The 18,903-nt window shown below is 58.7% G+C and overlaps 2 protein-coding genes across 4 annotated transcripts; both read left to right on the top strand.

The window, feature by feature from the left end:
- The first annotated feature begins 1,021 nt into the window (after nucleotides 1–1,021).
- TCF7L1 (transcription factor 7 like 1) lies at nucleotides 1,022–11,806 on the top strand. Its single transcript, XM_015883048.2, has 12 exons — nucleotides 1,022–1,316; nucleotides 1,393–1,457; nucleotides 2,113–2,243; nucleotides 8,109–8,192; nucleotides 8,384–8,516; nucleotides 8,914–9,016; nucleotides 9,249–9,332; nucleotides 9,714–9,857; nucleotides 10,155–10,314; nucleotides 10,430–10,537; nucleotides 10,780–10,840; nucleotides 10,927–11,806. Exons 1-12 carry the CDS (start codon nucleotides 1,117–1,119, stop codon nucleotides 11,298–11,300), a joined length of 1,647 nt encoding a protein of 548 aa, XP_015738534.1. The 5' UTR covers nucleotides 1,022–1,116; the 3' UTR covers nucleotides 11,301–11,806.
- Nucleotides 11,807–12,956: 1,150 nt separating this feature from the next.
- Nucleotides 12,957–17,636, top strand: TGOLN2 (trans-golgi network protein 2). Of its 3 annotated transcripts, none has more exons than XM_015882935.2 (5): nucleotides 12,957–13,127; nucleotides 13,437–14,167; nucleotides 14,201–14,773; nucleotides 15,515–15,598; nucleotides 15,736–17,636. In XM_015882935.2, the coding sequence occupies exons 1-5, from the start codon at nucleotides 13,016–13,018 to the stop codon at nucleotides 15,739–15,741; spliced, it is 1,506 nt and encodes a 501-aa protein (XP_015738421.1). In that variant the 5' UTR covers nucleotides 12,957–13,015; the 3' UTR covers nucleotides 15,742–17,636. The 3 variants fall into 3 exon arrangements, with proteins under 3 accessions (XP_015738421.1, XP_032304799.1, XP_015738420.1); XM_032448908.1 differs by having other exon boundaries at nucleotides 13,437–14,209; nucleotides 14,243–14,773; XM_015882934.2 differs by having other exon boundaries at nucleotides 13,437–14,773.
- Nucleotides 17,637–18,903: the final 1,267 nt, after the last annotated feature.

Here is an 18,903-nt window from a genome sequence, read left to right as displayed (position 1 = left end):
GGAGTGCTGGTGGGGTGGGGGTGGGATCCCCCCTGAGCACCCCAGTGGGATGGGGACACCCCGGTGTGATGGGGACAGCTGAGCAGTTTGCTGACACCTGGGTGTGATGGGGACACCCAGACGGGGCTGAGGCACCCTATGGGGGGTGAAGGCAGGACAGGAACATGTTGGTTGGATGGGAGCAGCCTTAGTGGGACAATGGCATCTTGGCATTGGAGCCAACGGGGTGAGGGCACCCTCAGGGGGTGGGGAGACCCTGGATGGGACGGGGGGACCCAGAGGTGCTGGTGCCCCCAACTGAGATGGGGGGAAGGAATGGAGCAGTGCAGCATTCCGGAGGGGTTGGGGGGACCCTGATGAGATGTAGGGACCCAAGTGAGCTGGAACAATCCTGGGTGGGAGTGGGGGCCCTGAATGGGATATGGGGGACCTGGGAGGGTAGCGGGGAACTTGGGATGTGGGGACCCAGCGGAGGTGGAGGGATCTGGATGGGGTGCGGGGCCTTCGACAGGACAGGGACAGCCCGGATGGGATGTAACAATCCTGTAAGGAGCACAGCTGGGATGGGGGGAACCCCGATGGGATAAGGGCACCCAGGTGGGATGGAGCCGCCCAGGTGAGATGTGGGAACCCAGATTGAATGGGAGGGACCCTGGTGGGATGCGGGGGCTCAGATGAGACGGAGGGTCCCGATGGGGTGCGGTGCCTCGGGAAGGTCGGGGACACCCCGGACGGGACGATCCCACGAGGGATGAGGGACCATAGACGGGCTGTGGGAGCCAGGTGAGCGGGACGGGGCAGCCCGAGCGTTAGGGGAGGGCCCGGGCGGGACGGGGCAGCCCGTGCGGGGCGGTGCGACCCGGGGGAGCGGCGGGACCCACGGCCGGGATCGCGGAGGTTCGGCCCCGCTGTGCGCGGAGCAGCGGCGCTCGGGGCGGCCCCGGGCCCTGCCCTGCCCTGCCCTGCCCTGCCCCGCCGGCCCGGCCCGCGGTGTCGCCTTGCAGCCCGCCCCCCTCCGCCGCCCCGCGCATTCCCGACCCTCCGGGCGGCGTTGGCGGCGGTGCGGGGCCGGAGCTCGGGGCCGGAGCTCGGGGCCGGGGTGGGGGGGGGGCCGCGATGCCGCAGCTGGAGCCGGCGGCGGGGGACGACCTGGGGGCTCCGGACGAGCTGATCGCCTTCCAGGACGAGGGCGAGGAGCAGGACAAGGGCGCGGGGCGCGGCTCGGCCCACGGGGACCTGGACGAGCTCAAGTCCTCGCTGGTCAGCGAGACCGAGGGCCGCGCCGCCGCCCCGGGCGGCCCCGACGCCGAGGTGAGGCCGGGCCCCGGCGGGCGGGACGGCGGCCCCGGCCCCCCCCGCGGCCCTCACGGCGCCCCCCCCGCTGCCCCGCAGCGGGGAGCGGCCCCCGCGAGCCCCCGGGAAAGTTTCCAGAAGACCGCGGGACGCGCTCGCTGCAAGTAACGGACCCCCCCCCCCCCCAAACCCCGTTCCTCGCCCCGCAGACTCCTTTGTTCCCCGGGCACGCGACCCCCCCCCATCAACCGCCCTCCCTCCACGGAAGCGGGACCCCCCCCCCCCCCCCATCCCAAAACCGAGCGGAGCCACCGGCCCCGCCCCCCCCTGCACCGCGGGAAGCGGCGGGACCCCCCCCCAGCCCCGTCCGTGGGAGCGGGACCCCCGTGGGTGCGCGATACCCGCGTGGGGCTGGGGCCGCCGTTAGGCCTGGGGGGCTGCGATACCCCGTGGGAGTGGGATCCGCCATAGCGGCGCTGCCCCGCGTGGGACGGGGGCAGCCAATGCACCGCCCCATAAAGTGGGAGCCCCTCTATAGGGCTGGAGCGCACCCCAGAACGACACTGAGCCCCCACCTGGGGAACTGCGACCCCCACACTTGGGAGTGGGACCCCCCCCCCATAGGGACTGGAACTGTCCCAAACGTGGAGCCCCTGCTTGTAGAACTGCCCCCCCCATAGGACTGGGACCGGGTAGACTAGACGGGGACCCCCCGTTAGGAGCTGAGCCCCTCGGTGTCACCCATGGCCCCGTGGTGCTGCACGTAGACCCACCCCCAGTCCCTCTCCCCGTTTCCTGACGCTCTCCTTTTCTCTGCAGTGGTCAGACGGCAGCAGGATGGGGGCTTTTTTAAGGGCCCCCCCTACCACGGTTACCCCCTGCTGATGCTCCCCGAGCTGGGCACCCCGTACCTCTCCAATGGAGCTCTGTCACCTGGAGGCCCCCGCACCGTGAGTGTCAGCGCCCGTGGGGCTGCGTATGCAGCAAAAACGGGAGGAATTTGGGGTTTGTTGCCTTTGTGGTCGCTTGACTCCTTCCAGACGCTGCTCTTGTGCTGAATTTGGGGCGATATGGGCAAGTTTGGGGACTTTGCATTGAGTTTAGTTTCTTTGGTTGTGTTTGGGTTCTTGGGCTGTGCTTTGAGATATGGGGTTGAATTTGGGGCCATTTTGGGTTGAATTTGGGCTGTTTTGGTTGAGCTTAGGGCCCTTGGTTGAGCTTCGGAACATTTGGTTGAGTTTGTGGGGACTTTGGTTGAGTTCGTGGGGTCTTGATTCAGTTCGGGTCTATTGATTGAGTTTGCGGGTCCTTTGATGGACCCTTTGGGGTCTTTGCTCGAGTTTGAGCTCTTTTGGCTGGGTTTGGGAATTCCTGTTTGAGGTTGGGTCCTTTGGTTGGGTCGGGCCCCCCCGCTGCCATGAGCAGCCCCGAATCCTGACCCCGGGCTGCGCCGCCTTTCTCATTGAAAAGCGCTCCCTGCAACTTCCTAAAGCCCTTAATGGGCTGACATTGTCTGGCCCCGCTTTGGCGTTTAGAAAACTGATTAAGCAAATTGAGCGAGCACTGGAGGGGGAGAACAGCCCGGCCCCCTCCGGCATCCCGTGCTGCTCCCAACCCCGCACCCACCGTGGGTGACACCGGATGGAAACCCCATAGGTGCTGTATGGGAAACGCAGAGCGCGCGTACGTCGCAGTGCTCACGTCGGGGTTTCATGGCCCTGTGACCGGGTCCCGTTTTCCAGTCATCATTTTTCTGGTGCTTTGTTTTGTGATTCCTTTGAGGCTGGGCTGGAAAATGGCCTCAAGCAGAACCTTGCGGCCCCAAAGTTTGGGGGAGTGTCAGCAAAGGGACCCCAGGGTTTGGGTTTTGTTCCTGGGGGGCTCCACGAAGTGGCTCTTTTTGCCTTTTCTCTTCATTTTTCTCCCCAAAAGCAACAGATGGGGTGATGCTGAATGAAGGACTGCAGGGAAAGAAGAGGGGTTTGGGGTTTGGGATAGGGGCCAGGCAGCGCCGTGTGGGGCAGACCCACGTCTCTTCACTCTGAAGCGTGCAGAGGGGTGATGCCATCACACTCACGGGTTGGGCACATCGTGGTGCTGCCGGTGATGGACACATTCCTTTGCCCTGCTCCCAAATCACCCGTCCCCTCCCACTGCTGGGTGACCCACAGATAGAGGAGGAATTTGGCTTTTTGGAGCCTTTTAGCCCCTTTTTCCCCACGATGAGGCTGGGAATGGGATGACCCCAAGCCTTGACCCCATCCCATCGCTCCGTCCATTTCTCGGAGCTGAGTGGTGACCCTTTGGGGCTTTGGGAAGCAGCTCAGGGTTGGGGCTGATTTCGGCTCTTTTGGGAGCTGTTCCCGGGATGCTCCTGCTCACAGGCTGCCCCACAGAGGCAGATCTGTCTGCAAAAGCAAATATCTGCCCTGGGCCGCGTTGCCAAGAACAATGATCCAACCCCAGCTCTTGGCACGGGGCTGCACGGCGGGATCCGGCGCCGTGTTGGGGTTTGTGCCGCTCCGGGTCGCTGCCACCTCGGCCTGGTCGGGCGCTGGGCACCAAAGGAGTCGGGTCCTTCTCCCCCAGCCCGGCTGCAGGCGCTGAGCTGAGCGTTGGGTGCTGCTGTGCTGTGCCTCGGTTTCCCTGTGAGCAGCACCTCGCGCTCAGCCCTTGGCACACAATGGGCCCTTTATGTCTGCTCCTTAATTATGCTCTTCGGCTAATTACCCCGCATTTTTTTTTCTTTATTTTTTTTTTTTTTTTGGCTTAAATGAGACCTACAGGAGGTTTCCACTAAACTCCTCCGCCCCCTCCCTCCCTTTTCCAACACGATTCCCAAATTAAAGCAATGAAGTAAGTGCTCCGGGCGACTCTCATAAGACCTGGTTTTGTTGGGGGACTTAATGCGCATTCATCATCTTTCTGGAATTCCGAGCAGCTGCTTTTCATTAACGTCCCTTCCTTGAAGTCGCGGGCGGTAGCGAGGGAAGGAGCGGGGAGCAGCGCGGGGAGCAGCGCCCGGCGCATCCCGGCTGCGGGGAGATGGAGGGGTACGGGGCACAGGGAGGGAGGTGCTCAGCCCCGGAGCAGGGGGAGGAGGAGGGAGGAAGGGGATGGGCACAGTGTGCAGCATTTGGGGGTGTTTGTTGCAGGGATGTGTGTGTGCGCCACGGGAGTCCTGGATCCTGGGTGTGTGGGGCACCAGGAGTCCTGAGCCACAGGGAATCCCAAACCTGGAAATCCAGAGCAAGGGAATCCTCAGCCCCAGGGCATCCCAAATCCTCACCTGTAGGAAGCTCAGCCTTCCCAGGGGTCCTGGATCCTGGGAAGGCTGAGCCCCAGGATTCCCAGGCGCTGGGAGCCATGAGCACTGGGAATAGTGGCTCCCAGGAATCCCACACCCTGACGGTCCTTCGTGCTGGGAACGCTGAGCCCAGGAACCCCAGCCCTGGGGAAACCTGATCCCTGAGAGTCCAGAATCCAGCAAATCCCACCCGCTGGGCAGCCTGAGCCCCAGCGATCCCATCAGTCACACACCCCGGGGATCCCACACGCTGGGAATCGTGAACCCTGGGATTCCCAAACCTCAGGAATGTTGATGTGGGCCCACAGGTGGGGACTGTGGGTTCAGGTGATGCCGTGCTCCCAGCTGCCATCCCAGAGCAGAGGATGTAGAGACTCTGTTCTCAGAGGTTCCATCCCCAAACCCAGGACTGCGGGGTGGGCTGAGATTCAGCCTTGTTGCTCCCAGTGTCCCTGTGCCTTTCGGTCCCACACTTTGGGATTCCGGAGCCTGAGCACCGTACAGAGTTGTGGCCGCGTGAGTGCGGGGTGAATGAATGGAGCCATTCACGGGGCACAGACAAAGCCCCGGGGTGGCGGGGAATTGCTGCCACTGAGGTTATCTGGTGGGGGAGAGGAGAAAAAGGGGTGTTTAGGGGTCCAGGATGTGTGTGGGGCTGAGGCCGTGGGGTGCTCAGGCATTGTGTTGCCCCATGACGTCCTAATGATGCTCCGGATCCCCCCCCAGTGCCATGGGATCTGTACTGAAGACAAGGCGTCCCCTGGAAAACCCACAGCCCTCAGAAATTGCATTTCCTATGTGCCAAACTGGGTTGGATTTACCCCAGCTGTTCCCAGTGCTGGGGACTGGGAGTGCTGCAGGGTCAGAGCGTCCCACCTTGCAAAGATTTTTGGGGTTCTGCGAAACACTCAATGCAACCCAACGTGCAGCTCCTGCTGCGCTGCATCGGGATGTGTTTTGGGGAAAAGGAGCCAAATTGGAGGCATCAGGGGCTGCTTGGATGGCAGTGCTGGCATTGAGAGGAGGATGGCGTGGGGGCAGTGGTGTGGGCTGCATCCTGTGGGGTGGGTAATGCAGCACAGAGCCTTGGTCTCAAAATGAGCCCTTCTCACCCAAAAGGAGAGGCTGTGGTGGTGGGTGAGCTGGGTCTGGTGCTGCAGGGCCTTGCAGCTTTGGGACGTGGGGTGCACGGTGCTCACAGCGGGATGTGGGATTCCAGGACATTGGCATGTAGGATGTGAGACTTCAGGACATTGGGATGTGAGATGTTGGGTTGTGCAATGCTGGGACAATGGGATGTGAGATGTGTGATGCCAGGACATCCAGATGTGGGATGTGTAACATTGGGACACTGGGACGTGGGCTGTTGGAGTGCCAGGGCTCCATAGCTCCACAGCACCGCGATGTGCCGATATTCCCTATTCCCAGTGTAGCATCTGGGATAAATCCAACCAAGTTTGGCTCCAGCAGCACACAGAGATGTGATCTCAGGGGAAGCTGGGAGCAGCTCCTCCTGGGGAACACGGTGCTGGGGTGGGTGGCACCAGGATACACAGTGCTGGGATGTGGAATCCATGGACAGGCTGTCTGGGATTTGTGGCAGTGGGATGTGCCCCCCCTTCGGTGCCACCACGCAGTGGGGCTTTTCCCCCACTCCCCCCTTTCCCAAGGAAAACATCTCAACCCCGTGCAGAAGAGGGGAGGAAATCCGCTCATTAAAGCCCCTAATTGGGCATTAGGGGATCCCGCAGCGTTCACGCCTCCTCCCCGAGCTCACCGCAGCCACACGGCACAGCCCTCCCCAACTCCCATTGCTGAGGGGGGGGGACAGACAGACACACAGACAGACACACAGACACAGGCAGATGGGAGGGCTCACAGTGGCACTGCAGTCCGGCAGGGAAGGGGTTAACCCCCCTGGTTTTAATTGGGGAGGTGGGGGGGGAGCTGGTAACGAGGAACCAGAACTTGCTCTAATCTCTCTGGAATGTGACCGATTTTCAACTATTTTCCTCTTTTTTTTTTTTTTTCTTTTTTAATAGCTCCAATCTGCTGCTCGCAGCCCCACGCGTGGCCGTACAGTGGGAGCTGTGTCCGGGGCTGGGGGGTGGGAGGGGGGAGCTGGGGGGGGCTTCATTTTTCCACATTAGCACTGAACCGTTCGCCAGCTCCCCCCTCTTTGTATATTTTGAAAGGGTCCCCCTTCCTCTCCCCTCCCCGGCCTCCTGAAGCTGCTTCCAAATGAGAAGCAGCCTTTTATACACAGCTCTGCCCGGCCGCCGTCCCCCAGCGGCTTCTCCGCTTACAGAATAGAGCAGAAAGCGCCTTTGTGATGGGCGGGGGGTGGCGGGGGGTGAGGGGCCGCAGCAGGCACTGAATGGTCACCCCTACGTGGACGTGGGGACGTGGGGGCAGCTCCTGTGTCAACTCAGCGTGGGCACAGGGGAACCTCCTGTGTCACCTGGACGTGGACATGGAGACACACGGTGTGTCACCCCAGTGTGGATGTGGGGACACAGGGATACCTCATGTCACCCCAAGACGGACATGGGGACACCTGGTGTGTCACCCTGACATGGGGACACCCCCTGTGTTACTTTGACGTGGGCACAGGGACCCCTCATTTGTCACCTCCACCTGGGAATGGAGTACACTGGAGATGGGGTGACTGGAGATGGATGGGAGATACTGGGAAGGGATGGGGGATACTGAAGGTGGAGGGAAGGTACTGGGAATGGGGGATACAGGACATGGGGAGTCCTGGCCCGAAGGGGAAATACCGGAGGCCCGAGCGGAGTGCTGGGGATGTCAGCAGTGTTCAGAGGATGAGGAGCTCCTGTGAGCACCAGGGGATACTGGAGATGGAGAAAGGAACTGGGAACAGTGGGGATGCTGGGGATGGAGCAGAGGTGCTGGATGTGGGGGATGGGGATGCAGGCGGGGCTGCTTCCTTCCAGTCGTGGGAGAGTTAATGCTCCTAGAGCCGAGCTGGGCTTCCCTTCTCCCCTTCCCCTTCCCTTTCCCCTTTCCCTCCCCTTCCCGTTCCCCTCCATTTCCCTTCCCTTCCCTCCCCATCCCATCCAGCTGCCCAGGCTCAGGACGGTTCCTGGTGGGGAAATTCCTGGCACAGCTGCTCCATCCCATCCCGGCTGCATTCCCCAGCACCACACAATGCACCTTTATGTTTTCCCTGTGCCTGGAGCGCACAGATCTGGTGGGGCACCAAAAAAAACTCAAGAAGTGCCATACGTGCCTCTCCCCCGGCCCTTGTTGAGTTTGGGGGGGGAGTTTCTCACATTCTGTGACAGTGTGGCTGAGGATCCCATCCCAATGGGCACTGCTGCATCCCCCAAATCTGCTTTTATGGGGCTGTGGTGGCTGATGGGGCTGAGAAGAGGCACCCCAATGTGCTATCAGCCCCATGGGCTGAGCCTGCAGTGGGTGTTGGGGGCGTTGTGGGGTGCAGTGGGGTGTGGGGTGCTGTGCTGACAGCTCTTTGCTCTGGCAGTACCTGCAGATGAAGTGGCCGCTGCTGGATGTGCCGGCTGGGGCCACACTAAAGGACAGCCGCTCACCGTCACCCGCACACCTGGTAAGGACTGCGGCCCCAAACCCCACTGAGATACGGCCCCAAACCCCACTGAGTTGTGGCCTCAGACCCCACAGAAGCAAACAGAGCTTCAGCTGGGGGTGGCGTTCTAGGGGCTGTGTTTTGGGGAGGTGTCCTTGGGGGGGGCTGTGTTTTGGGGTGGATCACTGTATCTTTCCTCCCATCCCCTACAGTCCAACAAGGTCCCGGTGGTGCAGCATGCGCCCCACATGCACCCGTTGACGCCGCTCATCACCTACAGCAATGACCACTTCTCTCCTGGCTCGCCGCCCGCGCATCTCTCACCTGACATCGACCCCAAAACGGGTGAGTGGGGGGAGAGGGGTTGCATGGAGAGAGGGATGTTTAAAGGGAGTGCTTATAGGGAGATGAATGCTCAGATGGAGAGGGGGTCTTATAAAGGAGAGGGGTATTTATAGGGAGATGGGTGTTTGTAGGGAGATGGGTGCTTGTAAGGAGAGGGTCGCTCGTGGAGAGAGGGGTGCTTATAGGGGGTTGAGTGCATTTAGGAAGATGGGTGCTTGTAGGGAGATGGGTGCCTGTAAGGATGTGAATGTTCGTAGGGAAATGGGGGAAATGCAGGGAGGTGAGTGCTTACAGGAAAATGAGCACTTATGTAGAGGTGAATGTTGATAGGGGGGTGGATGCTTGTAGGGAGGTGGATGCTCACAGTGAGGTGGGTTTAATGCTGCTCCCCCCACAGGGATCCCGCGCCCGCCGCACCCTCCCGAGCTGCCCCCCTACTACCCGCTGTCGCCAGGAGCTGTGGGTCAGATCCCTCACCCGCTGGGCTGGCTTGTGCCGCAGTAAGGATGGGCTCCTCCTGCCCCGGCCCCACTGCGTCCCTGGCCCATGCACCCCATGTGCTCCTTGGTTCCCAGCGAGCTGGGTGCGATGGGGTGGGGAAGGGAGGGACTGTGCTCTGGTGGAAATGTGGGATGTTGTCCCCATTGGGATCGGCTGGGGACCGAGCCAAGAGTCCCGGTGTTGTGGGGAGGGGGCTTGTCCCTGTGTCTGCTGCAGCTCGTGCATTTGCAGGCAAGGACAGCCCATGTACTCCATCCCCCCCGGCGGCTTTCGGCACCCCTACCCCGCCCTCGCCATGAACGCCTCCATGTCCAGGTGGGTCCCTGCACCCTGGTGGGTCCCCATGGCCAGGTGGGTCCCCATATCTTCGTAGGTCCCCATGTCCTCGTAAGTCCCTATGTCCTCGTGTCCCCATGGCCGCGTGGCTCTGAGCAGGGACAAGGGACCTCCTTGGGCACCCTGAGCTCCGTGTGGGTGACTGCACTGGCCCACGCTGGCCAGAAACAGCCCCATGGTGACTCTGTGTGTGAAGAGTGATGTCCCTTGGCTCTATGGTGCCAAGTTCAGCCACAAACAAGTCCCCAGCAGTTCGGGGAAGAGTCTCTAATCCCAAGAGATCCTCAGTAGGATTTGGGGGGACATTTGGGGTTGTTGATGCCTGTGGGAGGGCTGACAACCCCACTCCCTCCACTGCAGCCTGATGTCCAGCCGCTTCTCCCCACACATGGTCCCGCCGCCCACCCACGGTCTGCACCCCTCAGGCATCCCACACCCCACCATCGTCTCACCCATTGTGAAGCAGGAGCCTGCCCAGCCCAGCGCCAGCCCTGGCAGCAGCTCGTGAGTAGGGACATGGGGGGGTGGTGCCGGGGACAGGGACAGGATGGGGACAGAATGGCATGGGGATGGGAATGGGGATGGGATGGGGATTAGGATGGGATTGAGATTGGGATTGGGATTGGGATTGGGATTGGGATTGGGATTGGGATTGGGATTGGGATTGGCATTGGGATTGGGATGGAGATAGGATGGGGTGGGGAGGGACAGGAATGGGGATGGGGATGAGGATGAGGATGGCAGCAGGGACAGGAATAGGAAGGGGGATATGGAGCTGAGCCTGCATGTTGCCCCCTGCAGGAAATCCCCCATCACAGTAAAGAAGGAGGAGGAGAAGAAGCCCCACATCAAGAAGCCTCTGAATGCTTTCATGTTGTACATGAAAGAGATGAGGGCGAAGGTCGTTGCTGAATGCACGCTGAAGGAGAGCGCGGCCATCAACCAGATCCTGGGCCGACGGGTACGTGTCTCCCTCGTGCCTTCATCTGCCTGCACACCAACATGGCTGTGCTGGGGACCTGCAGGCACTGCCTGCCGTGTGTCCCTGGGGTCCGCAGTGTCCTTTCCCCTTGCAGTGGCACTCGCTGTCGCGGGAGGAGCAGGCCAAGTACTACGAGCTGGCACGCAAGGAACGGCAGTTGCACTCACAGCTCTACCCCACGTGGTCTGCCCGCGACAACTACGTGAGTGTGACCCACATTCCCCAGTTCAGTGGGGTTGGGAGGCCTGAGGGTGGTGGGGCTGAGCTGGGGGGACACCACGGTGCCGGCCCACATCACCCCCTGGGTCACCATGACCCCAGTGTGACCATGAGCCCCTGTATCACCATGTGCTGCTCTGTGGCGTTGTATCACCCCCCCTCAGCCTTTGTCCATCCCGTGGAGCATCCCACCATCACACCTCAGTGCTTTGCAATATTTCACAGGGCAAGAAAAAGAAGAGGAAGCGAGAGAAGCTGGCCCAGCAGCAGAGCCACGAGGCAGAGAGTGAGTACCCGGGGGGGAAGGGGCGGCCGTGGCCATCACGTTCCCCCCTCTGCCCCCACACTCAGCGCCTGCCCCACACCCCGCAGGTGCTCTGCCCTCCAGGAGCAAGAAGCCGTGCGCCCCACACCACCTGCCCCCCGATAAACCCTGCGACAGCCCGGCCTCGTCCCACGGCAGCATGTTGGATTCACCTGCCACGCCGTCAGCCGCCCTGGCCTCCCCGGCTGCGCCCGCAGCCACACACTCGGAGCAGGCGCAGCCGCTGTCGCTCACCACCAAGCCGGAGGCCAGGGCTCAGCTCGCCTTCCTCTCCGGCAAATCCTCCTCCTCCTCCTCCTCCCTGGGCTCCCCCCCGTCGCTGCTCCCCCGGCCCATCGCCTTCCCCTCGCTGCTGCTCCCCTCCCCTCCTGCCCCGCAGCAGACGCAGCCGCTCGCGCTGGTCACCAAACCGGCCGACTGAGGGTGGGCTGAGCAGGAGCCCCCCACCGCCCTGCACCGCAGCCGCCACAATCACGACTCCCAACGCAGCCAAACCTTTATTGGTCAATATTTGACCTTTTCTGAACTGTTTTTTTTTGTGTTTTATTCTTTTTGTCTTTTGGGAAGCAGACTCTGGAGGAAGAGGCTCTTTCCCTTTACCAGCAGTCGACCTAAAGACTGTTTTTATTAAAAAAGAAAAAAAAAAAAGGGGGGGGGGAGGGGGAGGGAAATGTTTTTTTGTGTTTTTTAATATTTTTTAAGAATAAAAGAGAGAAAGAAAAAAAAAAGAAAAAGGACCTTTCCTCAGGCTGGGCATCCAGTGCTGATGCCCCCAGTGCCCCCAGTGCCCCCAGTGCCATCCCACTACAGCTGGACCCCGTCCCCAGCTCGGTGCTGGGCTGGGGGGACATGGGGTGGGGCTGGGGGGGGGGTTTCTCATTGAATCCCTGTTATTTTTCACAAAAAGAAAACAAAACAAAAAAAAAAGAAGAAAATAAAACTACAGCTGCAACTTTGCTGCGTGAGCGTGGTCCGTGCAGGAAGGCCGGCACTGCTGAGCGCTGCCGATGTCAGCCTGGAGCCCTGCTCTGTGCTGCAGCTCCAAGAGCCGAAACCTTTTTTTTGGGTCAGAAAAGCCAAAAACCGCTGTCCTGCAAAGGGCCGCAGCCACTCAGCCGACACCAGGAGCAGGATGCGGCCGAGCAGCGCCTTGAATGGGATTTCATGGGAAATTAAAGGCATGAAGAGACCTGTCACAAGAATTAAAGTCTGGACCGGAGCCAGACGGCTTCAAACAGATGTTGGACTTCAGCGGGAGAATCTTTCTTTGTTTGGCTCGGCGTGTTCCCATACGGAGCACGAACATCTGTCGGGTGCGCTGGGTCCGGATGGTCCCTTCGGGAGGACGGAGGCACGAGGAGCTGCTGCTCGTGGGGCGGCTCATATGAAGGCGCCGCGTCCTGCCCGGCCGCTCCGAGTCCCGCTCAGCCCGGCCTGTGTCCGTGTGTCCGTGTGTCCGTGTGTCCCCGGCCACCAGGGAGCGGCCTCGTGCCGTCCGTGTCCCTGCGGTGACACGTCGCTGCTCCGCCGGCCCCGTTTTCCTTTGGGTCACTCCATCCCATCCCTAATGGCCGCCGTCCAACAGACCCCCCGGGGCTGCGCTGCCCGCTCACTAATTGAGACGCCTAATGAGCTCCCTGCGGAGATGGAGCTAATTAGGAGCTGCCCGGGGCCGGGGGGGGGGTCCCGCCAGATGTCGCGTTGCACCGGGGTGAGGCCGCGCCTCGTACCCGTTAATTGCCGTTAATTTCCCATTTGCTGATGGATTCGATCTCATCCCGCCCCGCTCAGCGGATCGTGGGCTGCAGTCAGTGCCCAGGGATGGGATGGGGAAACGTCCCACGAGGAGAAGGGCAGCGCCAAGGCCCAGAGCGCCCGGTCCGACCCCAAATCCCCCTTTTTGACCCCAAATCCCCCTTTCTGACCCCAAAATCCCCCTTTTTGACCCCAAATCGCCCCCACTCGGCTCTACCGGCGCGCCCCTCCCTCGCCGAGCCCCGCCCCCTGCTTTGCATGGCCACGCCCACTCACACAAGCCCCGGCCCCTGCCGGCCGTCAGCCGCGTGCCGGAAGTGACGTTTTGAGCGGAAGCGGAAGCGGAAGCAGGCTGTATCCGGGTGAGAGCAGCGGGCCGGCATGGCGCTGCGGGTGGTTCCGCTGCTGCTGCTGCTGCTCCTCGGCATCGCCGCCAGGACCGGGGACGGGACCAGTAACGGGGACGGGACCAGTAACGGGGCCGGAGCCGGAGGTAGCGCGGGGTGCGGGGGGAGCTGGTGGGAGCCGGGAGCGGACACGTGTCCCACGGCCCCGGGTTTTACGGGCTCTGTGTCCGCGGGAGCTGCCGGGATCCCGTGAGCGCGGCCGGGCCGAGGGTGGATGATGTGAGTGATCCCGGCGGGGCGAGGAACCGCCGCGTCAATGACCGCGGGGAGTCGGGGCTCGGCGGAACCTTAACGGGGCGGCGGGACGCTCGGGGCGGGAGGCAGCGCGGTAACGGGAGCCGGTAACGGAACTGCGGGTCCGGGTGGTAACTGCGGGCTCGGTGTGTTTGTGGCAGGCGGGGAGCAGGGAGCGGAGCTCACGCAGCCATCCAGCACTTCAACAGGCGGCGGAGGATCCAACGGGGCACAGGATGGAGACGGCGGAGGGACAAATAACGGGGGAGGAGCTGGTGGTGCCGGTCAAAACACAAACGGGATTGAGACGCAGCCCGGAGGGACAGGGAAACAAGGCGATAAAGACAAGGAAGAGAGCAATGGGGGCAAAGACACCAGCCAGAGCAATGGTAATGATGGCACTGGGAGCCAAAGCACCAGCCAGAGCAACAGCAACAGTGGCAGTGGGGGCCAAGGCACCAGCCAGAACAATGGCAATGATGGCAATGGAGGCCAAGGCACCAACCCGAACAACGGCAACGGTGGCAGTGGGGGCCAAGGCACCAGCCAGAGCAGTGGCAGCGGTGGCACACAGTCTGGCAACACTGCTGGCCAACCCAGCACCCAAAACACTGACAGCCAAAGCAATACCCAGCATGGTGATGATCAGGAGCAGAGCAGCCACAATAGTGGCAATCAGGGCACCAAGACCGACAGCCAAAGTAACCACCAGCAGGGCAGTCAGACCACACAAAATGGCAACACCAATGGCCAGAGTGGCCAGAAAAATGGCAGTGCTGGTAACCAAAACAGCCAGAAAGAGAACACTGACAAGGGCAATGGCCAGACCAACCAGCATGATGACAACACCAGCAGCAGCCAGAACAATGTGCAACATGGCAACACCAACAGCCAGACCAACAAGCAGCCTGGTAACACCAACAGTCAGACCAACCAGCAGCCTGATAACACCAACAGTCAGACCAACCAGCAAGGCAGCGGCACCCAGCAACATGGCAACACCAACAGCCAGACTAATGAGCAACATGATAACACCAACAGCCAGACCAACAAGCAGCCTGATAACACCAACAGCCAGACCAACCAGCAACCCAGCAACACGCAGCATGATGGCAACACCAACAGCCAGACCGACCAACAGAGCGACGATGCCAACGGTCAGAATGACCAGCAAGGCAGCGACAACCAGCAACAAGACAGCACCGACATGCAGGACAGCAATCAGGGCGACCAGGAAGACTCAGTGGAAAATAATGGGCAGCCCTCACAGTCAGTTTCATCTGTTCATGACACAGAAGGCTCCCCAGATGGTGACGAACTCCCTGAGGAAGAGAACGGGTTTAGGAATGGTAATGGTGCTGCCTCATTTAATGAGAGAGAGAAGAGTATTCCTGTTTCTCCAGGGAAGAAGTCAGAGAACAGCCACTTCTTTGCCTATCTGGTGACCACGGGGATTATTGTTGCTGTTCTGTATGTTGCCTATCACAACAAGCGGAAGGTGAGTGGTTCTGCTCCTTGCCCAAGTTCCCCCCTGTGGTTTAAAAGCTTCCTTCGCAGTCGTTGGTCGGTGCTGCAGGTGGGGACATGCTCGGCTGAACATCTTTCCCCTTTGCTGCTCTCATTTTTGCCTTTTGCTTCCTGCTGAAGCCTCCTGCTTGCTGGGTGGGTTTGTTTAGTGTTTAATTTGAGGCCTTGATCTCAACAGCTTTGAGATGAGCAGGGAGGAGTGTTGTAACCAGGAAAGCATTTGGATCTCCATGGAAATGGGATGGCCTCAGCTCCAGCGGTTATTTTCAGCAGTGAGAAATGGAACTGAGCGAGGAGAAAAGGAAAAGATCTGTGCAGTTGCTCTGTGTTTCTTATGGACAATGAGTTTTCTGTACCAGGTTGTGAAAGACTCGCCTTTAAATAGCACTGCACAGGGGAATACAGCCCAAGTGATAAAGCCCATCTTTTCTGCTGTTTTTGTCCCTCCTGCAAACCTGTTTTTGTGGTAGGAGAGGGATCAACTTCTTAACTGTTTTCTGTGGAAAACTGTTTTGCCATGTTTGGGAAAGCCTCATCATTTCCTGTTTTCAATCTGAGCTGCTTTTAAATGATGTTTATTTCAAGTACTTTTAGAAGGATGCGAGTGATGCTTCTCATTGGCCCACTAGAAAGTGCCTCTGTTAGAAGTCAGAAAAACTGCATGTGGTCGTTCCTGTCCTGCTCACCTTGTCCTGCCTCTCTCTCTCCAAAGATCATCGCTTTTGCCCTGGAAGGGAAACGTTCGAAAGGCGGTCGGCGGCCCAAATCCGGCGATTATCAGCGGCTGGATCAAAAGGTAAGGAGGGGGTTGGAGAAGTCCGTCGTGTTTTCCCCTTGAAACTTTGGATTCACGTGCATCTGTAGTTATTTTCTGTGATAGGAAGCCATTGTGAGCTTTCACATTGTTTTAGCTTTTCTTTTTTCCCTTTCCAGATCTAGATTCCTCTTCAGGTGTTCAGTGGAAGAATGCTGCTTGGCGACAACGGGACCAGAATGGTGGGACACCATCAACTGCCCTCTGTAGCACTGAATCATAGCTTTGCTGTCGTCTTCGGATCTCAGAGAACAGGAAGAAGGGGAAATGCTTTTACTTTTGCACCTGCACCTTGGTAATGTTCGACTTCTCACTTCCTTAAAATGTGTTTCTCCTTTCCCAGCGGCCTGAAAATGAATCGGTTTCTGCGTGGGCGTCTGGTTTCTAGACCGTGGCCCAAGAGAAGCCAGCTCTGGCACTTGACAGAACTTTCATGTCTAAACGAAATGGGATTTGCCAGCTACTGTACCGACATCTCTTGAGAAAAATCCACCTGCGAAATGAGCCATCTGATTCTCTCCTTTCAGAGTCATAGAGCTGCCTTTGTAACCAGCACTGTCCTGCTGGAGGCACCAACAATCTCTTTCTCTGTCCATTGCATTTGGATGCTGAAGTTTGGAGCGTGATTGCACTAGCTTGGAAATGATCTGCCAAGGACTCTGCTTTGATTTCTTTTCTTCCTCTGCGATGAAGGTGATGTTTGCTTCACATAACAATTCTCACCTTAATGCACTCCTCTGGGAGTGTTGGAGCTGCCCTCTGGCTGTAGTTTAGACTTCCTTACCTGCCCTATGGCAGTTGTGCTCCACGTGGCTCTGTTCCCTTGTGGTCCTCACAGCTGAGATGCTTGCACTAATGAGGACAATTAGTTTGATGCTGCGAAAGCAAGCCATTCAGGCTTACGAAGTTCTGTGCCATACAGCTGCAGTGATGGAGCAAACTTAACCTCAAAAAGGTAACTCTTCCCTGTTGTTAAAACATTGTCATGATGATGCAGAGTGGGTGATAGTGTTTGGGATGAATGAAATTTGCAGTCATTCAAACCTCTTCTCAAGTACTGAGGCTCTTCAACAGGAAAGGTGCAGCGCTTGCACTAAGGTGTTTCCCAGGCAGCTGCCCTGTGAGAGGGAGGGTTTGTCCCACAGCTCCCAAACCTCTCTGCTCTTCTGCTGCTCTGTCCTCAGCCTGCTAATGGGGTTTAACGTGATTGAATGTACACCTCACCAGCAGCTTGTTGCTGTTTTCTCAGCGTCACTGTGGGGCACTTAAATGAGGGCCTGGGATGTACTAGCACTGGTTGTATTGAAGACTGCAAAGTGTATTGATTCCTGAGCTGTAGCTGTTACGCTGGTCTTGTTTTTGTAGTTCTGCTCCAAAGATACTTACTCAAGATAGGGCACTTTTGAAGGATGTGTGTAAAGTGCCCAGCTTCTTAGTTAGTTTTTTATCCTATTTGGGCAGAAAATGACGGCTGTGACACATGGAGGGCTATTCACATGGGTACACGTGTACCCAGAGCCGCACAGAGGAGTCCTGTCCCTGCTTTGAGGCTGGAGGGGCTGCCTATCCCCAGCCCTGCATGAAGGGTGACCCTCCCCATGGCTGCAGGGTGATGAGGGCAGGGAAGATCCCTTGTCTGGCCATGAAGGCTACAGTTGTGTCCTGGTTTTCCAGCACAAAGGGAGAGCGGGAGAAATCTCCTCTTGCCTCAAACCTGTGGGATCGACTCCTGGTGTTTCTTTTCTCTTTTTATGCAATGTGTTTCAAACTGGTCAAGGAGTGTGAAGCCTTTTCCTTTTGCCCATGGCACATTTCTGAATGGACGGTACCTGTTGGGTACATGATTTCTCTCCAGGTGGGGCTGCTCCTGGGCCTGCTGCCTTGCTGGCACAAAGCAGCGCACAGTTTGTTTCCTGCTGCAGTGCAACGCAACTTGCTTTGAAGGACCAGAATTTTTATATTTCTTTGTATTTTTTTTTTCTGCTGTGTGGTAAAGTCAATAAATGACTTAAAAAATACAGTTTTAAGCCCTTTAGCTTTAACACCCCCCCCCCCCCCCCAATCTCTTTGATCATTGCTTGTGCTCTAGGCTTTGTGCAGAGCCTCTATTAATGGATGCCAGCTCAGCCCTCACATGACTAAGCACCCTGCAGGCGGAATGAAACGAGATGGCCTTTTGCTTGGAGACTGTTTATAGAGTTCCCCGTGTGCTTTGCCTTTCACCCAACTGGCCTTTGGTCAGTAGCAGACTGAGCCAGCTGGCGAGGATCTGCATTCCCCCCTTCACCCACAGGGAGGCTCCTCGAGCAGCATTCAGTGCTCGGTGGCATTAGGATGAACTGGGAGAGAAGGAATGCAGGGCAGGGTGCTGCCAGCAGAGCAGGGTTTCTGGGTGCAAGAAACTTTCCCCCAGTTTCTCTCTGGAGGACAAACTGGGGGCAGGGGAGGGTTATTTGTGGTTTTTTCTTTACTTCTTCCCCCTTGGCCGGGTCACTGAGAGCCTGGGGGAGGCAGTGGTGAAAGCAGGAGATGGAAAATGGAGACAGTTCGGTTGTGTGTTGGACTGGAGTGCTCTCTGGAGCCTTCCTACTAGGGGTGAAAGCATTGCTGTGTGCATCTTCAGGGTCACTTCCCAGAGAAGCAAGTATTGGACTCCTCCAACAACTCTAAGCCCCATGCCCAGCCTCACCCCGACCTGGATGTGCTGTAGGGGTCTCCAAACTGTTTTCTTCCTACGGGCAGTGTGAGTGCATAGGGAGGGAGCAGCTCAGGAGGTCCCCCAGCAAGAGGCAGTGATACGAGCACCCAGAGCACAGGGCTGTGTCGGGGCAGTGGTCCTGCTAATTGACCTCAAATAATTATCTACAGGGCTGGGCAGGGCCTATCAGAGCATGGCTGAGAAATACCAACAGGAGCAGAGTTTGTCTGAGAGGCCCTCAGGGTGGAGGCAACAGATTTAAAGGCTGAGTGCAGAGTGAGCCATGCATGCACAGTGGGGAGGCTTTGTTGTGCTCATTGTGGTGCCAGAGATAAAACTTCCTCCATGTCCTGGCTGCTCCTGTTCCTGTTCATGGGAAAACCACTCCTTCATGGGCTCCCAGCAGGTCTTTAATGCGGACTGAAGTCCACAGAGCAGAACCAGCACTGCAGTGCTCACTGCCTGGCACTGGGGCACCCACTGATGGCACATAAACAGCACTTCCAGCCTCAGAGCGGCCTGTGCCAATGCAGGACAGTCACAAGGACGGCTCTAAACTGCATCTCCTCTCCTTCCCAAACTCTGCCTT

This window comes from Coturnix japonica, chromosome 22 (genome assembly GCF_001577835.2).
Source record: "Coturnix japonica isolate 7356 chromosome 22, Coturnix japonica 2.1, whole genome shotgun sequence".
NCBI lineage: Eukaryota > Metazoa > Chordata > Aves > Galliformes > Phasianidae > Coturnix > Coturnix japonica.
Note: the sequence above shows the minus strand (reverse complement) of the source record. Positions and strands in the feature narration are given on the sequence as shown.